This window comes from Herpailurus yagouaroundi, unplaced genomic scaffold (assembly GCF_014898765.1).
Source record: "Herpailurus yagouaroundi ecotype Mexico unplaced genomic scaffold, PumYag 28, whole genome shotgun sequence".
Taxonomy (NCBI): domain Eukaryota; kingdom Metazoa; phylum Chordata; class Mammalia; order Carnivora; family Felidae; genus Herpailurus; species Herpailurus yagouaroundi.
Window position 1 is genome coordinate 58,073,886 of NW_024412376.1, and position 21,997 is coordinate 58,095,882.

Below are 21,997 nucleotides of genomic sequence, written 5' to 3' on the forward strand. Positions count from 1 at the left end.
TCTATGGAACCAGAAAAGACCCCGAATAGCCAAAGCAATCTTGAAAAAGAAAACCGAAGTAGGAGGCATCACAATCCCAGACTTCAAGCTATACTACAAAGCTGTAATCATCAAGACAGTATGGTACTGGCACAAGAACAGATACTCAGATCAATGGCACAGAATAGAGAACCCAGAAATGGACCCACAAACGTATGGCCAACTAATCTTTGACAAAGCAGGAAAGACTATCCAATGGAATGAAGACACTCTCTTCAGCAAGTGGTGCTGGGAAAACTGGACAGCGACATGCAGAAGAATGAACCTGGACCCCTTTCTTGCACCATACACAAAAATAAACTCAAAGTGGTTGAAAGACCTCAATGTAAGACAGGAAGCCATCAAAATCCTCGAGAAGAAAGCAGGCAAAAACTTCTTTCATCTTGGCCGCAGCAACTTCTTACTCAACATGTCTCCAGAGGCAAGGGAAACAAAAGCAAAAATGAACTACTGGGACCTCATCAAAATAAAAAGCTTCTGCACAGCAAAGGAAACAATCAGCAAAACTAAAAGGCAACCGACAGAATGGGAGAAGATATTTGCAAATGACATATCAGATAAAGGGTTAGTATCCAAAATCTATAGAGAACTTATCAAACTCAACACCCCAAAAAACAAATAATACAGTGAAGAAATGGGCAAAAGACATGAATAGACACTTCTCCAAAGAAGACATCCAGATGACCAACCGACACATGAAAAAATGCTCAACATCACTCATCATCAGGGAAATACAAATCAAAACCACATTTAGATACCACTTTATACCTGTCAGAATGGCTAACATTAACAACTCAGGCAACAACAGATGTTGACGAGGATGCAGAGAAAGAGTATCTCTTTTGCATTGTTGGTGGGAATGCAAGCCGGTGCAGCCACTCTGGAAAACAGTATGGATGTTCCTCAAAAAACAAAAATAGAACTACCCTACGACCCAGCAATTGCATTATTAGGCATTTATCCATGGGATACAGGTGTGCTGTTTCGAAGGGACACATGCACCCCCATGTTTATAGCAGCACTATCAACAATAGCCAAAGTATGGAAAGAGCCCAAATGTCCATCGATGTATGAATGGATAAAGAAGAGGTGGTATATATATGCAATGGAGTATTACTTGGCAATCAAAAAGAATGAAATCTTGCCATTTGCAACTATGTGGATGGAACTGGAGGGTATTATGCTAAGTGAAATTAGTCAAAGACAAAAAACATATGACTTCACTCATGTGAGGACTTTAAGAGACGAAACAGATGAACATAAGGTAAGGGAGACAAAAGTAATATAAAAATAGGGAGGAGAGAAAACAGAAGAGACTCATAAATACGAAGAACAAACTGAGGGTTATGGGAGAGATTGTGGGAGGGGGGATGGGCTAAATGGGTAACAGGCATTAAGGAATCTACTCCTGAAATCATTGTTGCACTATATGCTAACTAATTTGGATGTAAATTTAAAAAAATAAAACAAGTTAAAAAAAAAAAAAAGAACAGCCATCAAATCATAAGAGGTTGACATAGCAGTCAGCCAAGACTTTAGGACATTAAATACATGTCTTTCTTTAATCAAACAAAACAGGATTGCGTTGCTTTTTAAAACCAAATTGTAAGGTGATCCAAAAGTAGAAAAAGTAGATCATTTGCATTAAGTGGCCAAAATTAGACAACTAAAAATTAGATCTCTTTGTGGACTAATTCATAGACTGTATGAAAATTTTTTTTCAATTTTAAAATAGGTTAGTATGTTTTGAAAGCTGCTATTTGGCTATAACCAGTAGAAACATTTTTCTTATAAATAAATATAATGTAATTAAGAAAATGCAGTTGGTGGCTAAAAATACAATGTATTCATTAGTCCTTCCTATCTGTGGGGTATATGTTCCCAAAACTCCCAGTGAGTGACTGAAACCATGGATAGTACCAAACCCTATGTATACTATGTTTTTTACTCTATATACATGCCTAAAACTGGGATCAATAACAATAAAACCAGCATGAATTTCTTTTTCCTTCTTTACAATTTCACAGATAGAAGATTCATTCTTACTATAGATCTCAGCAGCCTCAGCATGTGATTTTTTCTTTCCCTATTTAGTTGAGAATTTTCAGCTATTCACTTCAGGGAAGCACTTTCTGGTGTTTCTTTGGCATCTCTGAATTGCCAGTATCACCACTCTTGAGGTTTGGGACCATTATTAAGTAAAATAAGGGCTACCTGACCACAAGCACTGCCATACTGTGACAGCTGATCTGATAACCCAGATTGCTAAGTGACTAATGGCTGGGTAGTGCATATACAGTGTGGATACATTGCATAAAGGGATGATTCTCATCCTAGACAGGACAGTGTGAGATTTCATCAGGATACTCAAAATTTCATGCAATTTAAAACTTATGAATTGTTTCTTTCTGGAACTTTCCATTTAATATATTTGGACAAGAGTTGACTGCAGATAACTGAAACCACTGAAATCAAAACTGCATATAGGGGGTGGAGGGACTACTGTATTTCCCCCGGACTGTGACTTACACTTTACTGGAGCTGTGAAAAAGCATGAGAAAACACCTGAACAAATGCATGCAATGTGTAATCTATTTAGGTGGTGAGAAGAGAAAATCTGATACCATAGTAAACAATTCAGAACATAGCAAGGAAATGGACTTATACATATATTAAATAAAAGAATGATTATTCTGTTATGGTCCTGAAGTTGAAAAGCAAATTTCAAACAGTGATTACAAACACCATTCTCAAATGCTAAGTTTCTATAGGGTGCATTACTAATGGACAAAGTTTCCAAAATTCTGTGGTTGAACTATATGTTCCTTTCAAAAGAAAATGTTTATATAAGTGCTCTTGCTTGCTTAGTATTGGAAGAAGGAAAATATTTCCTATCTGGACAAAAGAAAGCTAGGAGATATTTTAAAGACACCTAAACAGAAAAGAAGAGGATACATAGCAGGTTTCAGAAAGTTCACAAACCACAATATTCAAATTCAATATTTTACATGGCTATGATTATATCTAAAATATCTGTACTTTACTTTCCCCCCATATTATAAATAGCTATACTTTATATCTGAACCTGTGATTCAGAATGACAGATTCACTTCTCAAATCAGGACACATTAAATGTATCTTTTTTGCAGGGGGCAGGGTATAGTTTTATGTGTGTTTATAAAACTGCTTCAGGTAATTTATAGGTAAGGCACTGCAGACTATTTAAAATTTTTTTTAAACGTTTATTTATTTTTTTAGAGAGAGAGGGAGAGAGCAAGCGAGTGCTTGAGCAGGGGAGGGGCAGAGAAATGGAGACACGGAATCTGAAGCAGGCTCCACACTCCAAGCTGTCAGGACAGAGCCCGACGCAGGGGGGCTCAAACTCACAAACTGTGAGATCATGACCTGGCCAACGTTGGACGCTTAACTGACTGAGCCACCCAGGCACCCCACAAACATGCCTTTTGAATATAAAACTGGCATACTGTTGTCATATCAAATTAGTTGCTACTGTTGATTTTAAAAATATTTTCTGAATTTATCTAGGATGCCTAACACTGACACCAGCATATGTAGTTATGAAGACACTTACAGCCTTTTGTAAAAGTCAGCATTCATCTTACACCAGCTCTTTTCAGATAGAAAACATACTTAATAAATGAAAAAAAAATTAGTTAATAAGCCACATTTAACTAGCACTAGTGACTGCTCAATGAAACAATACACAGTAGAAGTTAACTCCATTTAATTTACAGCTTATTTTATAACTGTATTTTATTAAGGTATAATTCACAATAGTAAAATCACGTATCTTAAATATACAGCTTGGGGAATGTTGACAAATATATGCAGCTATATAACTGTCAGCCAGATCAATATACAAATCATTTCAACTGCCCCCCTCTCAAATTTCCTCATGTTCCTTTTACAGCCAGTTTGAATCCCCTGACCTCACCCAGAGAAAACAGTCGTTCTGAGATCCATCACTACAGCTTAGTTTTGCCTATAATTGGCCATCATATAATTAGTTATACAGAATGTTCTGTCTGGTTTATTTTGCTCAATGTAATGCTTTAGAGATTCAGGTAAGGTTATTACATTTATCAGTAATCCATTCTTTTTTATAAGTAGTACTCCATTGTCTGACTAGATCACAGTTTGTATATCCATTCTCCTATAGATACAAACTTGATTGTTTATGTTTTGTGCCATGAATAAAACTGCCATAAGATTCATTTCTCTTCAGTATGTACCTAAGCATGAAACTACTGAAAAACAGAGTGTGTATTTAACTTTCGAAATTTCCAGTTTTCCAAAGTGATTGTACCATATATTACATTCCTATCCATAGTGTATGAAAGTTCCAGGCACTCCACATTCTCATTATTGCTCAGTCTTTTTTAGTGTTAGCCATTTAATCAGTGTGTATATTTTGTAATTTTAGTCATTTAGTGGTATCTTGTGGTTTTAATTTGCATTTCCTTGATGATAAGTGATGTTGAGAGCGTTTCTATATATACTTATTGGCCTTTTGTATATTTTTTCTGTGAAGTGTCTGTGAAGGCTCCTTAACTGGCTTCTCCTTTTATTACAGGTTTGTAGGAGTTCTTTATATATTCTGGGTAAGAGTCTTTTGTCAGATATGGGTATTTTGGATATTTTATTCCAATCTGTGGCTTGCTTCTTTACTTTCTTAATGGAAGCTTTTGAGGAACAGAAAGTTTTGATTTTGATGAAGTCCAATTTCTCTTTAAGTTAGTGCTTTGTGTGTCTTATTTGAAAACAAATGTTTCTCTACTCCAGATTATGAAGATTTTCTCCTAGAACCTTTTTCATTTCACCAGTCACATATAAGTTAATTTTTATGTAGATTAAGTAGAGGGTCAAGGTTTTGTTTTCATGCTTTTTTCAGTTATCCCAATACCATTTGTTGAAAAGATATCCTTTCCCTTTTTAAATACATTGGCACCTTTGTTAAAAAATCAACTGACTGTATATTGTTTCTTTTCTGGTTTCTGTTACTTTGATATATTTGTCTAAATCTATGCCAATGTCACACTGTCTTCATTATTGAAGTTTAATAGTAAGTCTTGAAGTCAAGTCATGTAAGTCCTCAAACTCTGTTCTTTTTCAAAATTGTTTGGCTATTTGAGGTCCTTCACATTTCCACATAAAGTTTTAATGTTTGTCAATTTAGACCCCAAAAAAGCCTTCTGGGATTTTTAACTGGGATTGTATTAAATCTATGGATCAACTTGGGGAAACAAATTAGGCAGCTTCTTTTCTCCTGTATAAAGAAGTCAATAGGTAGGCAGTCCAGATATGGTATGTTACTCTACTGCATTGTTTATAATGCAGGCTCCTCTGTCCTGCTGCTCAGCTCTCCCTGGATTGTCTCCTCATTGATACAATACAGCTAGTGTGTTACCTCAGGTTCCAATTATGCAATTCAGGAAAAAGGAAAGGGGAGGGCAAAGGACAAAAAGTGTATGACAGCTGAATCTTTCATCTTCAAGTCATCTTTCCTTAAATCCCCACCTAATACTGTGTACTTATATCACATTAACCTGAGCTGCTTTATCATGCCATTTCTGTCTTCAAAGGAATCTGGAAAAATGTTTTTGAGCAATGCCCCTAAAAATTCAAGTTCTGTTAGTAAAAAAGAAGAGAAAAAAGTATATTGTTGTGTATTCTGTACAATAAAAATTCTTCTGCAAGGCTACTAACCTCTGAGTTAAGAATGCTAGTGGAGAAACAGGTTTAGTGGAGAAGTTCACAGATGATCTGCTAGATGGCTTCAAACTCTGAGCTATATTATAGCACAAAATTTGAAAATTCTAGACCAGGAATGTTTAATGCTCACAAAATAAAGCAAAAACATTTTCACATCTGGTTTAACAGCATACATAAGTAAGTGTCATCTTTTTGTAAACAAAAGTAGAATCAGTTGCCCAAATTCAAGGCTACTTCATTCCATTTCCTTCTACAGACTAAAAATAGCCTCCAAGACAGGAAAAACAGCTGGTTAAATACATATGTATCTTAATGATGCCTTAACAAACGTGGATCTCCTTCTCAACTGAAATAGGTCATTGTTTTCAACCCACTTGAAGAATGCAGAAGATTCTGAGTAAAGAATTATTGTACATTACATGGAATTAAAACATGTGCAAATAAGATGTTCCAGTCTCAGGCTGACTGAGGTTTAGGGAAGTGGGAAGAGAAATAATGATTTTGGCTGACAGAGTTGGAGATATTTGGGTTGAGGGTGGTAAGGCAGACAGTAGAACTCATTGACATGGTCGCTTCTGGACTTAATGACTCTGAGGAACATTTTAACTTACTAGATAAACTCATCTACAAACCTTCAATTTTCTTGTTAACTCATATACAACTTGCCACAGAGACACTGTATTTTCACTGACCTCTATGAAAATATTTGCTGTTGAAATGTGCTGGTGGTACCATGATTAAAAGAGATTATACTTATTATTGGTTTACCTTAAAAGATACAGAGAAGAAATGATTGATATGATCATCTACTATACTCCTATACATCAGATTTCTCCATAAGCCACAGCTCTGATTCTGGTTGTTTCCATTCTTCTCCAAGCAGTGTGTTAAAACTGAAAGGCTTAAAGTATTCCAGACAATGGCTAAACAGAAAGAAAAAGAAGGTGGGAACTGAAATGAATTATGCATTTGTGAAACAGCTGTCCTCAAGGGCTATTTGTCACATTTGTGACAGAACAACATTCTATTTTAAAAAATAACAAAGGTAAGATATTTTCTATGTGTACAACTTTCTCATTCTTTCTATGAAACATTCAGCTCTGAAATTCACCACATCTCAAAGCACTCTCAATTCTGCAAAAGCTCCCTCATGGCTGAGGGGAGAAATAAAAATCAACCCTCAAAACCTGATTCATTCCATCTAGCCTTAACAAATATTATACTCTTACAGATATTTTTACATTCAAAGTGTTATATACTTTATATGCCATATAGATAATTGTTTTTAAAGCTTCAGCTCAATAGATTATAGAGAATAGACGATTTTATCAAAGCAAGGGCAGTTAATGTAAAAGAGATTTAATCCTAGTTCTCTCCTTTCTGGGAAAACCATTTAAACTATTGTGGCTTAATGAGGAGAGAAAGGCTTCACTAACAAGTTACAGTGGATCTCAGCTGTGTAGGAAATCACTCTGCCCTGGCTCCACCTTGGCCAATAGTATAATCATACTTTAATCTAGGGTAAAACTCCAATAACTTGTAAACGAGGAGCCTGAATACAGGAAGGCATTAGCTAGCTGGCGAAGAACCAGAGAAACAAGCCATCTTGATATGAGGGCCCTGAGGGAGTTGCATCTGGATTCCTGTCCCATTCTGCCCCCCTGGCCAGGCTGAACCTGGTTTAGAGTCACATGGTCAATGTAGGAAACTTTCAGTTACAAAATGAATAAATCACGGGGATAAAAAGTGCAGCCTTGGGAATCTAGTCAATATAGCCTAGTGAATATATTGTAATAGCATTTGTTGTATGGAGACTGATGGCAGCTACACTTATGAGCGTAGCATAATGTACAGACTTATCGAATCACTATGTTGTACACCTGAAACTAATGTAACAGTGTGTCTCAACTATACTTCAATTTTTTTAGTTTTAAAAATTAAAAAAAAAAAGAGGTTAGGGAAACAGTGAAGGATAAGATAAAGGGTCAGGACTGGGACAAATGCAAAGGGAAAAGGGAAAAGTATGTCAGGCAGAATAAAGGCAATTGGCTAGAAAAGATAAAGGTGAAGTGAGTAAAGAGCGTGACAGGAAGGTGAAAGCTAAAGGGAGAGGAATGGCAGTATAGCACTTTCTAAAGGTAAAAAGGCAGGAAAGTCAGTCTACCATGGTACAAAGCCCACCAGGATATCTATTAGGCTATTCTAAACATGCAATCACACCAGACTATCTTGGCCACACTAGGTACGCCCAGAGAGATACAGAGTAGGAATCTCAGTTTGCCCCAGGACAGCATGTGCCTTTCCTTCCTAAGGGAGCAGTGTTTATAGCAGTCCATGAAGCATTTATGAAGCTGGGCAGGAATCATATTCTCCTTACGTGACAGGTTCAGGTGCAGAGAGGTAAGACTCAAAATGAGAAAATGTAGGCAATACCTTAGCTTACATGCCTGCTGCCCCACAGGAGCCAAAATCTCTTGTAATAATAACTTCATAGGCATAGTTTCTTACATCCCCACAGGGAACGAGACTGTTTAGGGGAAATCCCAAAGTCATGCTGCCCCTATCAGGTATTCATAGTTTATTTGTAATTCCTCTCAGATCAGAATCAATTTACCAATTAAGGGTCATTACTATGACAAGCAATGTTGCCTAAAAATATATCTGACATTTTTATCATCATGAGGTTACCAGGGGAAGAGAGCTAGAGAGTTGACTGAAGACCACATTCTTAAACAGCAAGGGAAAAGATTTATTAACCCCTCACTCACATCAGGAAACATAGATGCCTCTGGCCATTTAGCTCTGAAAGGGATCATAAATGAATTTGAAACCATATTTTTATACTAGCCATTGCAATACTACTAAGCAACATTTTTCTCATGCCGCTATGGAAATGTAAGTGCTCTACTGACAGCAGTAAGAGAGACAATGTCTGCCCAAAGTCAGTCTGTCAAGTATTTACTGGGGACCGTCACTGGACATAAGACTCTACTAGGTATTTGTGCACGTGTCTTCTTGGAATGAAAAATGTTACTACTATTCTACCACAAATTAGATTCCAAAAAACTCAGAATCGGAACGTATCTTCATTTATTTTCTACTTACAAATCAGGTTTTTGTCCTTGTTGCAGTTCATGCTGAGGTACAGGGTAAAGAGCTTCATAATTTCTTTTATCTTTTGACCCATGAATTGCAAATGAATTGAATTTTGTCACCTTTGGTGGAAAATAACTCCAAGGAAGATAAGCTTTGCCTTCCCATTTTGTCTCTTCTCTGGACACTCTGAATGATAGAGCAAGCTCCTGCTATAGAAACATGTGAAACACAAAAGGTAAATTTAGATGTTTTTAAAAAAAAATTGTTTTAATGTTTATTCTTGAGACAGAGACAGAGCATGAACAGGGGAGGAGGAGAGAGAGAGGGAGACACAGAATCCGAAACAGGCTCCAGGCTCTGTGCTGTCAGCACAGAGCCCGACACGGGGCTCAAACCCACGAACTATGAGATCATGACCTGAGCCGAAGTCGGACACCCAACCGACTGAGCCAACCAGGCGCCCCAGTAAATTTAGATTTATACTTGAAACATTTTATATAAGACACACACACCTCTCTACATACCTTATGGATTAAAGGATTTTGTCTAATATCTTTATTTACTTACTTTCCATACATTTCTTCTTCCAGAGAGTAAAAGCACCAAATGTTGTCCGTGACTGTCAAAATTAAAATTCCTCATGAGTGTTTGAAAGAAACAAACGTTATTTTCTTTACTTTCCTTCATACCTGCAGTGTGTGTGCTTATATTAAATTTCCAAATAATTAAAAGGTGCAATATGAATACTGGATAATTATAGGGAGAACTAGTGTGTTCAGTTACTTAGAAATGTGATTTTCAAGCTTACCATTTTTCAGACCATTGCAGTCAAATGCAGAAAGCTACATGTGTCAGATGAGGCAAAGTATGAAAAAGGGATTGGGGGGAGTGGATACCACAGTATCTGATGGCATAATAAAACCCATCTTGAAAACTAAAACACCATAAAGGAAGTTTGCACAAATATCTACAACTGAATCCAACAACTTTACTAAAGTTTATTTCTGTTAAAAAAAAAAAAGAAAAAAAAAGAAAAGGAAAAAGAAAAAGAAAAAAAAAGACTGATGCTCATCAGGAAGATAAGAAATAAAAACATAGATTGTCTAACACAAGTCAACAGGCTGAAGATTTTAATTTGTATCTCTTCTTTCAAACAACTCTCCACCATCCGTCTGCCTGTTGTGTTTTCCTGTTTTTTTAATTTGTACCATTAGCTCAGACACTGATGTTACATTTTCAAAGATAAACAAAATATATCCTCAGAAGGAATTCTATTAAGAGAGCATAATTGGGATGAGCCAGGTCAGTAAGAATCAAAGGATTTCAAGTAGTTACATGAAACAAATTTACTGTCTCTGGAAAACACTAAACATTTCTCCTCAGATGGTCTGTTGTAAGCTTTTCAGGAAGGATTTCCTTCAATAATAATTGTAACAGAAGTATTATTTTCACTTAAAAGTTCTCTGTTTATTTGTATTATTATACAACCTTAAGAATATCCTAAGAGGAATAAAAAGTCCTTGCAAATTAAAACAACAATATTCTTTATGTTGCTTTCCTGGAGGCTAATTAACTGTCATAGGAGTTGATAGCCTGAAGCAAAACCATGATTCTTGATTATTAACTGTTCTGGAATATATGAAACTAAACTACTCTAAGGATTTTTTTTTAACTTTTAGAATTATTAATTATATACATAATAGTTACTATATAATTTAAAAACAAAAGAGAATCTAATTATCCTATTCATATACTACTAAATCATTTTATGAAAAGACACTGATAGTATCATCTAATGAACTTAAAACTAAGGATAAAACTTTAGAATTCTAGCATACCCAAGTTCTTAACTGCTTTCTAAACAAGTTGCAAGCCTATTTGCCTTAGCTTTCTCTCCTGTATGATGAAAATAATCACACAACAGTTGAAGTTTTATTTCCTCATATGACAGTTTAATCGTATTTTCAACAAAAGATTCTGGCATGTTAGTTAAAAGGTACACACAAAAATATATGATTGTTCTCAAAAATATAATTGTGAACATCTATGTTTTCCACATCAGAATTAGCAAGATATCAAAATAAGGGAAAAGAAAAAAATATCTAAAATTTCATTTAAATCAACTGTTTGGGACTCTGCCCACCCTACAAAGGGACAGAGGCTGCTGGATTTAGATACTAAGAGGTATTTAAAAGGGGTGCCTAGGTGGGTCAGTCAGTTCCACATCTGACTTCGGCTCGGGTCATGATCACATAGTTCATGGATTTGAGCCCCGCATTGGGCTCTGTGCTGATAGTTCAGAGCCTGGAGCCTGCTTCAGATTCTGTGTCTCCCTCTCTCTCTGCCCCTTCCTTGCTTGCCATCTATCTCTTGAAAATAAACATTAAAAAAAAATTTTTTTTTAATTAAGGTCATTTAAAATGAATAATGGCAATATAAAGAAATATTTCTTTACTAAATATTTTACTAATTTAAATTCTGTCATAATTTATTTTTATTATTTTTTTTTTATAAGTGATTTTTTTTTCAACGTTTATTTATTTTTGGGACAGAGAGAGACAGAGCATGAACGGGGGAGGGGCAGAGAGAGAGGGAGACACAGAATCGGAAACAGGCTCCAGGCTCTGAGCCATCAGCCCAGAGCCTGACGCGGGGCTCGAACTCACGGACCGCGAGATCGTGACCTGGCTGAAGTCGGACGCTTAACCGACTGCGCCACCCAGGCGCCCCAATTCTGTCATAATTTAGATGAAAGGTAGCCATAAATTACTTTTTTGCATATATAGGAAAAACTGCCAACTAGGTAAAAAGGGTTCCCAAAGGACTGGTCAAATTTAAACAACAGTCCAAGGTTAATTTTTTTAATAAGTCTTTAAAAAAGCTATGTGTGATTTAATTTTTATCCCTGGCATTGAACACAAAGTGACATAGTATACACTCAATAGCTGAATGATGAATAAAAGAAGGAATACATAATTATGTAATACATAAAATTCAAATTTAATCCAGTCATTTAAAAGATTCCCGAAAAGGGGCGCCTGGGTGGCGCAGTCGGTTAAGCGTCCGACTTCAGCCAGGTCACGATCTTGCGGTCTGTGAGTTCGAGCCCCGCGTCGGGCTCTGGACTGATGGCTCAGAGCCTGGAGCCTGTTTCCGATTCTGTGTCTCCCTCTCTCTCTGCCCCTCCCCCGTTCGTGCTCTGTCTCTCTCTGTCCCAAAAATAAATTAAAAAAAAAAAAAAAAAAAAAAAAGTAAAAATAAAAGATTCCCGAAAAGAAACTAGTTCAATTCATTATATCTATATCTTCTTTTATTTCTGAATAGCTAATATATAATAATGCAAATTTTAGAATAATGAGAGGAAGTTTTGTTATTTATAATGATTTTTCATTTTATAAAAAACCCAATTAGAAAACAAGCCACATTAGAGAATTGAGAATAATATCAACATAATATTTTCAAAGGTTTACAATATATGTTATACACTAACTTGAAAATAAAGAATTATACACAATTCAGATTAGTTCAGATTAGCACTCCTATTAGTTGAGCTTTTCCCTGACCATATAATTTATAATAAGGAAATAACTGTATTCAAATTATATAGTAATGAATTAGAAAAAAATGTTATACTTACGGACAAAGTTCAACTTCTAAATACTGTTCAGTTATGTCATTCAAGAAAAATGCTTCCACAACTTTTGAAAACAAAGATAAGACATACTGAGAAGGTTGATTTTGCTTCAGTAATAAATACTTCATTTTTTAGAATATAAAATGAATTAACTCAGTATTTTTAATTCTATCCCCAAAGGAAAACAAATACGCATTGCCTGGAAGAATAAATACATAGGAAATAAATCATCATTTTTTTCCTACAACAGATCATCATAAATTTAAAATATTAATAAAGCCTCGTGTTGGGTGACGTTCTAAAACAATGAATATTATTACACAGACTTTGAGACAGTTATCTTCTTTTCTAGGAATTTATCTTAAGAAAATAATCAGACAGGGGCACCTGGGTGGCTCAATCGGTTAAGCGTCTGACTTCAGTTCAGGTCATGATCTCACAGTCCGTGAGTTTGAGCCCCGCATTGGGTTCTGTGCTCACAGCTCAGAGCCTGGAGTCTGCTTCAGATTCTGTGTCCCTCTCTCTCTGCCCCTCCCCTGCTCATGCTCTGTCTCTCTCTGTCTCAAAAATAAATTAAAAACACATTAAAAAAATTTTTTTTAAAGAAAATAATCAGACAACTGGGAAAAGAAATAAATATCATGCCAGTCATCAAAGTATTGCTCAAAAATTTAGAATGATCTAAATGGTTATGTCCCAGGGGCGCCTGGGTGGCTCAGTCGGTTACGCGTCGACTTCGGCTCAGGTCATGATCTCACGGTTCGTGAGTTCGAGCCCCGCGTCGGGCTCTGGGCTGATGGCTCAGAGCCTGGAGCCTGCTTCCGATTCTGGGTCTCCCTTTCTCTCTGCCCCTCCCCCATTCATGCTCTGTCTCTCTCTGTCTCAAAAATAAATAAACGTTAAAAAAAAATTTTAAATGGTTATTTCCCACTATATAAGTAAAACTCCTGTTATATGGGAGAGCTGTTAAATAAACTATGGAATTTATATATTCCATGCAAAAATATATAATACAGTCATTACAATCAAATATACAGTTAATTATATTTTTTGATATGGGAAGATATCCATGATATGTGATAAGCAGGCTGCAGAACAATAACGAAATGTACATGAAATAAGAATGTGCATGCATGCCTGTGTCTAGATGTCTATAAAGGGGAAAGCCTGGGTGGCTCAGTCTGTTGAGCATTTGACTTCAGCTCAGGTCATGATCTCACAGTCCGTGAGTGTGAGTCCTGCATCAGGCTCTGGGCTGACAGCTCAGAGCCTGAAGCCTGCTTCGGATTCTGTGTCTCCCTCTCTCTCTGCCTCTCCGCTGCTTACACTCTGTCTCTCTGTCAAAAATAAATAAACATTAAAAAAATAAAAAAATAAATGTATGCAAAGTATGAGTGCACGCGCGCACGCGCACACACACGTGCACACAAATGACTGGTTATCTCTGATAGGGGCAATACACGTAGGTGATTTTTCTTTTCTTTACAATTTCCTGGACTTTTTTGTGCATGTGATGTTTTTTAAATTGTTTAATTATGAAAGTAATACATACTTCTTATAAATGATTAAAACAATATAAACATATATAAAGTAAAAAGTCAAAGTCCTTTTCTTTCCACTTTGCTCTAAAATTTTTGTCAGATGTTTTCTGTCCTTCTACAATCTATTTTACCTGCATGGATTTTAAAAAATAAATATGGATCATAATTGCCTACAACTTGCTTTTTTCACAAAAAACTTTGCAGCATATAGATACCTAATGCTTTTAAACTATTGTATAGTATTCTTCTATAGAATGTTATAATTTATTCACACAGTCCTTTATTGAAGACATATATGTTGTTTCCAGTTTTCCATGTGTTATTTTTATAATAAAATAGCTAAGGGTCGCCTGGCTGGCTCAGTTGGTTGAGCATCCAACTGTTGATTTCAGCTCAGGTCATGAGCCCAGGGTCTTGGCATCAAGCCCCACTCGGGCTCCTCGCTGAGCATGGATACAGTTCCATCAATGATTCAGGCTTATTGCCCCTTTCTAAGTTTTTTACCTAAATGAATTAGAATGCTTCCATGATGGTTAATTTTTGTGTCAACTTAGCCATAGTACCCAGATATTTGGTCAAACATTATCCTAGATGTTTCTGTGAAGGTATTGTTTACATGAGATTTGACATTTAAATCGGTAAACTTTTAGTGAAGCAGATTATTCTCTATAATGTGGCTGAGTCTCATCCAATCATTGAATCCCTTAACAGAAAAAAGACAGACTTCCCCTGACCATGAAGGAATTCTGCCAGCAGACACCATCAGACTCAAACTGCAGTCTATACTCTTCACCACATCTCCAGCCTGCTGCTCTACCGTGAAGATTTTGTACTTGCCAGACTCCAAAACTGCATAAGCCAATACCTTAAAATAAATCCCTCTCTTTCTTTACACATACACACACTCACACACACACTGTATCTCTTGGTCTTGTTTCTCTAGAAGACTCTAATACATCTTCTAATTACTATTTTCCATAATCATCTTAAAATCATTTTTGCATCTTCTCTGAATTAAACCCTGTATCAGATTCTGGGAATACTTTCATTAGCTTACAACCTAATCAGACATGAAAGTGGACACTTCTAATAAAAACATCAAAAGGGAAGGAGGTATGGGTTGCTACCACAAGAAAAAAGAAAACAGATATTTAGCTCCAAAATGTGGTTTAGGGAACGATTCCTGGAGAAGGTGTTACCTAAGCTCCATCTTGAAAGATGAGTTGGAACTGGGTGAAGAGGAATGATGAAAAGGGCATTCCAGGATGAAAGAGAAGTATAATCAAATGTACATGATTAGGAAATATTTTCCCTTAAAGAACTACAAGCAGTTCAGTCTTTCTAGGCAAACATTGAAGTGCATGAAGAAGCAATGCTGCAAAGAGAATAAGGGGCTAGGTCATGGAAAATCTTATATAGAGATCATAAAAAGAAGGATGAAACTATCCCAAGAGGACAGGGAGCCTGAGAAGGTTTGTAAAGACCTGAATTATGAGTTTGAATTTTCATTTTATTTTTTTTAATTATTTTTTTATTAACGTTTATTTATTTTTGAGACAGAGAGAGACAGAGCATGAACAAGGGAGGGTCAGAGAGAGAGGGAGACACAGAATCTGAAACAGGCTCCAGGCTCTGAGCGGTCAGCACAGAGCCCGACACAGGGCTCGAACTCACAGACCACGAGATCATGACCTGAGCCGAAGTCGGCCGCTTAACCGACGGGGCCACCCAGGCGCCCCTTGAATTTTCATTTTAGATAGATCACTCTGGCTTCTAAGTGAAGAATGAATCCAAGGGCAAAAGGACAAGTAAGGAGGCTTTGACTGGCCCAGGTGAAAGATCATAAAGGTCTAACCTATGGCAGGGATAGTGGGGATGAAGAAGAACTAGCTTAGAGAAACATTCAGGAGGTAAAGCTGATAGGACTCAGTAAATAAATCCAAATATGGAGAGTGAGAGAGAAGGATATATTGGAAAGACCTCATATTTCTGTATTTGGTGAACTGATGTATTAAGTAATTGGGCAATTGGGGAAAGAAGCAGGTTTATGACAGAAGTAATGAGTTGAGTTTAGGAGCTCTTGAGTTTGGTGTCTGTACTTCCAGTAGTTAAGTCACATTGGTGTCTACACCAGTAGGTAGCTGGTATATTTAAGTTCGGTATCAGTAAAAGATAATGTATGTTTTACATACAATAAGTTAACACTGACAAAATGCATGCTATACAGATGCTATACAGATTGTATGGATTACAAGAATCATCAAAGGTTTTTTTTAAAGAAATGAAACCTATATTAGACCTTAGAACTAAGTGCATTACAGGTGGGGGGAATAGAATGAGAAAAGGTACATGGGTGAGAACATGCATGGATAGTAAGACCATTAGCCTTTCATAAGTCAAGAGCCTTTGGTTGACATATGGTTTCACTTATATATGGAATCTAAAAAACAAAACAAATGAGTAAATAAAAAGTGGAAACAGACCCATAAATACAGAGAACAAACTGATGGTTGCTGGAGGGAGACAGGGAACATGGGTGAAAGGCAGTGGGAGATACAGGCTTCCAGTTTTGGAATAAATAAGTCACAGAGATAAAGGGAATATAATCAATGGTACTGTAATAGCATTGTATGGACACTGATGGCAGCTACACTTGTGAGCATAGTATAATACACAGACTTGTCGGACCATTATGCTGTACACCTGAAACTAATGTAACATAGTGTATCAATGACACTTTAATTAAAAAAAAAGAGCTTTTGGTTGAATATGATAGCCCAACCCATGAGTACTCTGAAATCTTACAGGAAGGGTTTGAACTTTCTCTCAGGGACAGTTATGGTTTGTGATCTGAGGAATGGAATCATAAAGAGTATTTCAAAATGTAAGTTTGGTTGCTTAATTAGAATACATTAGGAGGGGATCATATAGCAAACCTGGCAAAATGTAATTTCATGGTATGTCTTTTAGTCTTCATTTGACATGTGAGATTGTCAGTATAAAATAAAAACTACATTTCATATTAAAGTTGATAGTATTTCTATAAGTAAAACATCCCCAAACTTCCATAAAGAAGGTTTATAAGGTTAAAGTGGCAATTTGAAGATACTTAACAACAAAACAGAAATGCTGAACTCTTCTTAAAATAGGTATCAGAAGTAAAGGAAAGAAATATGGCAGCAATTTAAAAATCTGGATTTGTAATTGCCATTTTTCACTGTTCTAGTTATATAGCTGAAGTCACACAGGTGATGGTGAAAAAGTCAGAATAAGAGATTGGTAGGGAACGGAAGAAACTGCACACGTCAGCTGCTCAGAAGAGCACACACTTCCTTACAGCAAGATAAAATAATAGTTCTAGGAGAGGGTATTATAAAAAGATTTATGTTTGCAATAAAATACAGTACTTCCACTTACCTTCATAATCCCACAGTTCATTGAAAGGTTTTCCTGGTTCTCCAAGTGGAGCTGGAGGATCATTGAAAAATGGGGCGCTAACTTCCATCACCACTCCTCCATCACCTGGATTCAGCCTGACAAACACTGGCTCATGCTTCACTGGAAAACCATCCCAAGTGTATTCTATTTTAAAATCCATCTGAAGACTCTAAAGGAAAAAAAAAAAAATAAGACAAACTCTTTAACCGTATACAATTGTTTCCTATAGTTAGAAATGAAATGGAAATGTCAATGTCAAATAGCAGGAAAGCAGCAGAGGGGCAGACACACAGTTCTGAGAGTCAAAAGGCCATTTGTGTTATAGCAAACTGTGGACGTGAGTTCTATTATAAGATAGGGAGTTGGATCCAAAAAGCTTTAAGACTAGGTCTAGATGCAGCTCATGTTACCTTGTAAAGAATATATCAAAATCATTTTTAAAAACCAATTAAGTCCACTGAAGAAACTATTCATGTACTTAATGACTATAAACACTATGAGTTTCTACATTCTTTATCTTTTATTCTAAAATGTGCAGGTGTATTGGACCCCTTTGGGAATCAAGATCTATATAATAAAAAAACGATTTGATAAAAAAAATAACTACAAATCAGCAGAAGCACTGCTGTTAACACTTGTTCTTTTGGCTAAAACCCTTTTCTCTTTGGGGTGGGAATTGCGGGAAGGGGGGTGCTCCAACTATTTGAAGGTTAGTAGAGTTTAATATTGTCTTCCTTGATCTCAGGGTACAGATTTTCTTAACCTTCTCAATTGTTGATATTTCAAGTGTTAAACACAACATGTTAATCCCTTCTCTGACTGAAAAATAGACAGAATTCATCGTCTAAACTTTGAAATAGACTAAATACATTTGACACAAGCAATATTTGCATTTTAAATTGTTTCTCTGAGGATTAAATGCAAAGAAAGCATTATATTAATAAAATTACATTTTTATTTAAACACTATGGATCAGGCATTTTATAAATGTTATCTCACTTAATTTCACAACAAACTTGCAGAGGATCTATTTTTATCTTCATTACAAATGAAGAAAACAGATTTGTCCAAGGTCACATGAAACTGAACTAATATAAGCCATGTTTTACCAAATGAAGATACATCACTGGGGTGCGTGGGTGGCTCAGTCGGTTAAGTGGCCGACGCCGGCTCAGATGATGATCTCACGGTTCATGAGTTCGAGTCCCGTGTTCGGCTCTGTGCTGACAGCTCAGAGCCTGGAGTTTTCTTCAGATTCTGTGCCTCCCTCTCTCTCTGCTCCTTCCCTGCTTGCACTCTGTCTCTCTCTCTCCCTCTCTAAAAAATTAATAAACATTAAGAAAAATGAAGGTACATCAGAGATCTGTAAGGAGATGAAAACCTTATTTTAGGAGTGGTGGATTCCTCAACTTATATTAGGTCCTTATGTCTTGTTCAGAAGATAATCTTGATTAGCAATGGTGCTATTTCCAAACTTCAATTTCCCTTATCTGAAACCTTTGAATGCATTTCCTTGCTTCATAGGTTTTTACTGCAAATAATAAAGTTATTAAGTTTTGAATAAATTTATTTCAATGAATAGATACTGAGTACCTACTGTGTACCAATCATTGGGAGATCCAAATATATAAGCTCGGTGGCCCACAGGAATCCAAGATCTTTGAAAACCTTTTTCTAAAGTATGTAGTAGCTCTTCCTAATTTTCACTACATGGTAACAAATTTTAATTGATAATCTCTAAAATTAAAATAAAATAATTCTGGCATTACAATCCATTTGCAACTTACAGTATTTGAGAAGAGGATATGTTCAGCAATTTATGTTCTTCATTATTAAAATAAGCTCAATGAGTGATAAGTCTGCATAAATTGACTGATTTTTGTAGAACTTAGTACTGGTTTTATGTGAAATAAAATACCTCAATCATAAATTTACTATCCTTAGTTGAAATATCAAGGCGCATTCTTCATGTATAAATGGATAAATCTCTATCCCAAATTTTGGTACTGGTTAAGTACCATCTTGAAGCATACAGGAAGAAATAAGAACAAATCAAGATGTTAGAAATGGTGATTAAATGTGATTCTGGTACCAATATGCCAGAGAATATGCTATTCTCATAACCTGGAGCTTTACAATCCTGGCAAAATATAACTTAGTGACTTGGAAGTTTTGGCGGATTCACTCATTCTCCACAGGACCATCATATCTACAAAAATATTGCACACATTAAAGGGATCTCTATCCTAATCAGTGGGTTTCCACTACAGAATTCTCAACGCCCAGCTATTCTAGGCAATCATCTCTATGTCTAAATGGAATTAAACCACACGCAGTGATTTGCTCCTAAAAAGTGGCTTGTCACTTCCACCCACACATGGTGGGTCTTGTGGTAAGACTGACATGTACTTTAGAGTTTCAAATTACAAACTACTCTATAACTTCAAATTATAAAATGTAATCTTACTTAAAAGTCCAGAAGAAATTAAATATAAAAGCAGAGCTACTCTTGTTGAGAGTATAAAGTAGTGGAACTTCAAGACCTTCTACTAGCCTTTTTCCCTGATTTCTTTGAGCAGTGTTTGAAAATTACTGCAAGAAATATTGACTAGACTTCTACCAGCAAGGAGGAGTGTCATGGATGACATGTCCAAGGGTAGCATGTAACTTTGGCTTTAACTGCATAAATGACTTTAGTTTCCTTATTAGAATGACAAATTTGTTAATTTGCTTAAAGAGCATTCCTGTTAATCTAAATGTACACAATGTTTATAACAAAATTAACCTAAAAATATGGTCAAACCCACTAGTTTACAATGTAATCTAAATATAACATGGACCCAGACAAAAACAACACAGTCTCCTTTCAATTTCCCTGGGATACTTAGAACTGTCTCCTGAAGCTGAACTCTCACTACCTCTCAATTTTTTTGTTTGCACGTGTACTCATATGAAGTAAAGACAATTCAACTGTCCATGTCCTTTGTGAACTGTGCTAGTGTGCATCCCTGCAGCACTCTACTTCCTGTCACTCTCTACTGTCTACACATGATTCACAGCATTACAACATGTTTACTGTCTCCCCATTCCCAACTAGAATGCCTGTAAGTAATAGGAATTTATTATTTATTTCTTAAGCAAATAATCATTCTAGTCTCTGGATCCAAAATTTCATGATTCTAAGGTTTTGTGCAATAGAAATCAACTGTGTTTGTGGTAGCATTTCTCTTTCAACCAAAACAGTGGTAAGTAACTAAGATAATATATCATACCTAGAAATGTCCTTTCAATTTAGTTTATCATAGGTGTATTGGGTGCCTGGGGGCTCAGTCAGTTAAGAGTCCAACTTCAGCTCAGGTCATGATCTCGCAGTCTGTGAATTCGAGCCCTACATCGGGCTCTGAGCTGACAGTTCAGAGCCTGGAACCTGCTTCAGATTCTGTGTCTCCCTCTCTTTCTGCCTCTCCCTCACTCACACTCTGTCTCTCTGTGTCTCTCAAAAATGAATAAATGTTTAAAAAAATTTTTTAAAAAGGTTTATTAACTACTCACTTTATTTCAGGTGACATACCAGGTGCTCAGGAAATAAAGTTTAAGTCTCTAGGGAGTTAGGGATGATTCTCATGTAGCTAATCAACCGGTCTTGTATAACTAAACCAAACAGGTCTATTATCAATTAGTTCATTTTGCAGTCCAATTTAATAAGGTTGGATCCCTATACCAAACTATAAATAGTTTATATAGTATATTTAAATAGTATATGTTATATATAATATATATAATACATAGTATAAATAGTAATATATTATATATGCTATATATAATATATACTATATTTAAATAGTATACATATTTAAATATAGTTTGGTATATTATGTTCAAATGTAAATGAATCAAAAATTTAAACATAAAAACCATATTAAAAAATGGAAAAATGAATTTTTAAAAAATCTTATAGTAGAAAAAAAAACCTTTTAAAATATAACCCCAGGGGCACCTGGGTGGCTCAGTCAGTTGAGTGTCAAACCCTGGCTCAGGTCATGATCTCACAGTTTGTGAGTTTGAGCCCTGCATCGGGCTCACTGCTGTCAGCACGGTGCCCACTTCAGATCTTCTTTCCCCCTCTCTCTGTGCCCTTCCCTCGCTTGCATGCTCTGTCTCAAAAATAAACTTAAAAAAATAAATAAAATATAACCCCAAACCCAAAAGACATAAAAGAGTGATACATTTGGCTGCATAAAAATAACAAAACCAGAAGAAGTCTGCCTACATCCACAAAAAAACAAAACAAAACAAAACAAAACAAAACAAAACAAAAAAACAACTACCACCATTACAGGGGCGCTTGGGTGGCTCAGTTGGATAAGCATCTGACTCCTGATTTTGGCTCATGTTATGATCATGACATCGAGCCCCATGTCGGGATCCACGTCAGGCTCTGTGTTGGGCATGGAGCCTGCTTGAGATTCTCTCTCTCTCTCTCTCTCTCTCTCTCTCTCCCATATATATACATATA

General features: G+C 36.1%; 1 protein-coding gene across 2 annotated transcripts in view; it reads right to left on the minus strand.

Moving 5' to 3' along the window:
• Window positions 1-3,767: 3,767 nt before the first annotated feature.
• CUNH4orf33 (chromosome unknown C4orf33 homolog) overlaps window positions 3,768-21,997 on the minus strand; it is a 26,587-nt gene continuing 8,357 nt past the window's right edge. Inside the window, exons 2-6 of one of the 2 annotated variants that reach the window (XM_040474006.1) lie at window positions 17,461-17,650; window positions 12,506-12,566; window positions 9,436-9,487; window positions 8,878-9,074; window positions 3,768-6,695 (exon numbers count right to left, since the gene is read on the minus strand). In XM_040474006.1, the coding sequence (XP_040329940.1) occupies window positions 6,590-6,695; window positions 8,878-9,074; window positions 9,436-9,487; window positions 12,506-12,566; window positions 17,461-17,641 (597 nt within the window). In that variant the 5' untranslated portion in view covers window positions 17,642-17,650 and the 3' untranslated portion in view covers window positions 3,768-6,589. Of the gene's footprint in view, window positions 6,696-8,877; window positions 9,078-9,435; window positions 9,488-12,505; window positions 12,567-17,460; window positions 17,651-21,997 lie in introns of both variants that reach the window. The other variant, XM_040474001.1, reaches the window with a different exon arrangement.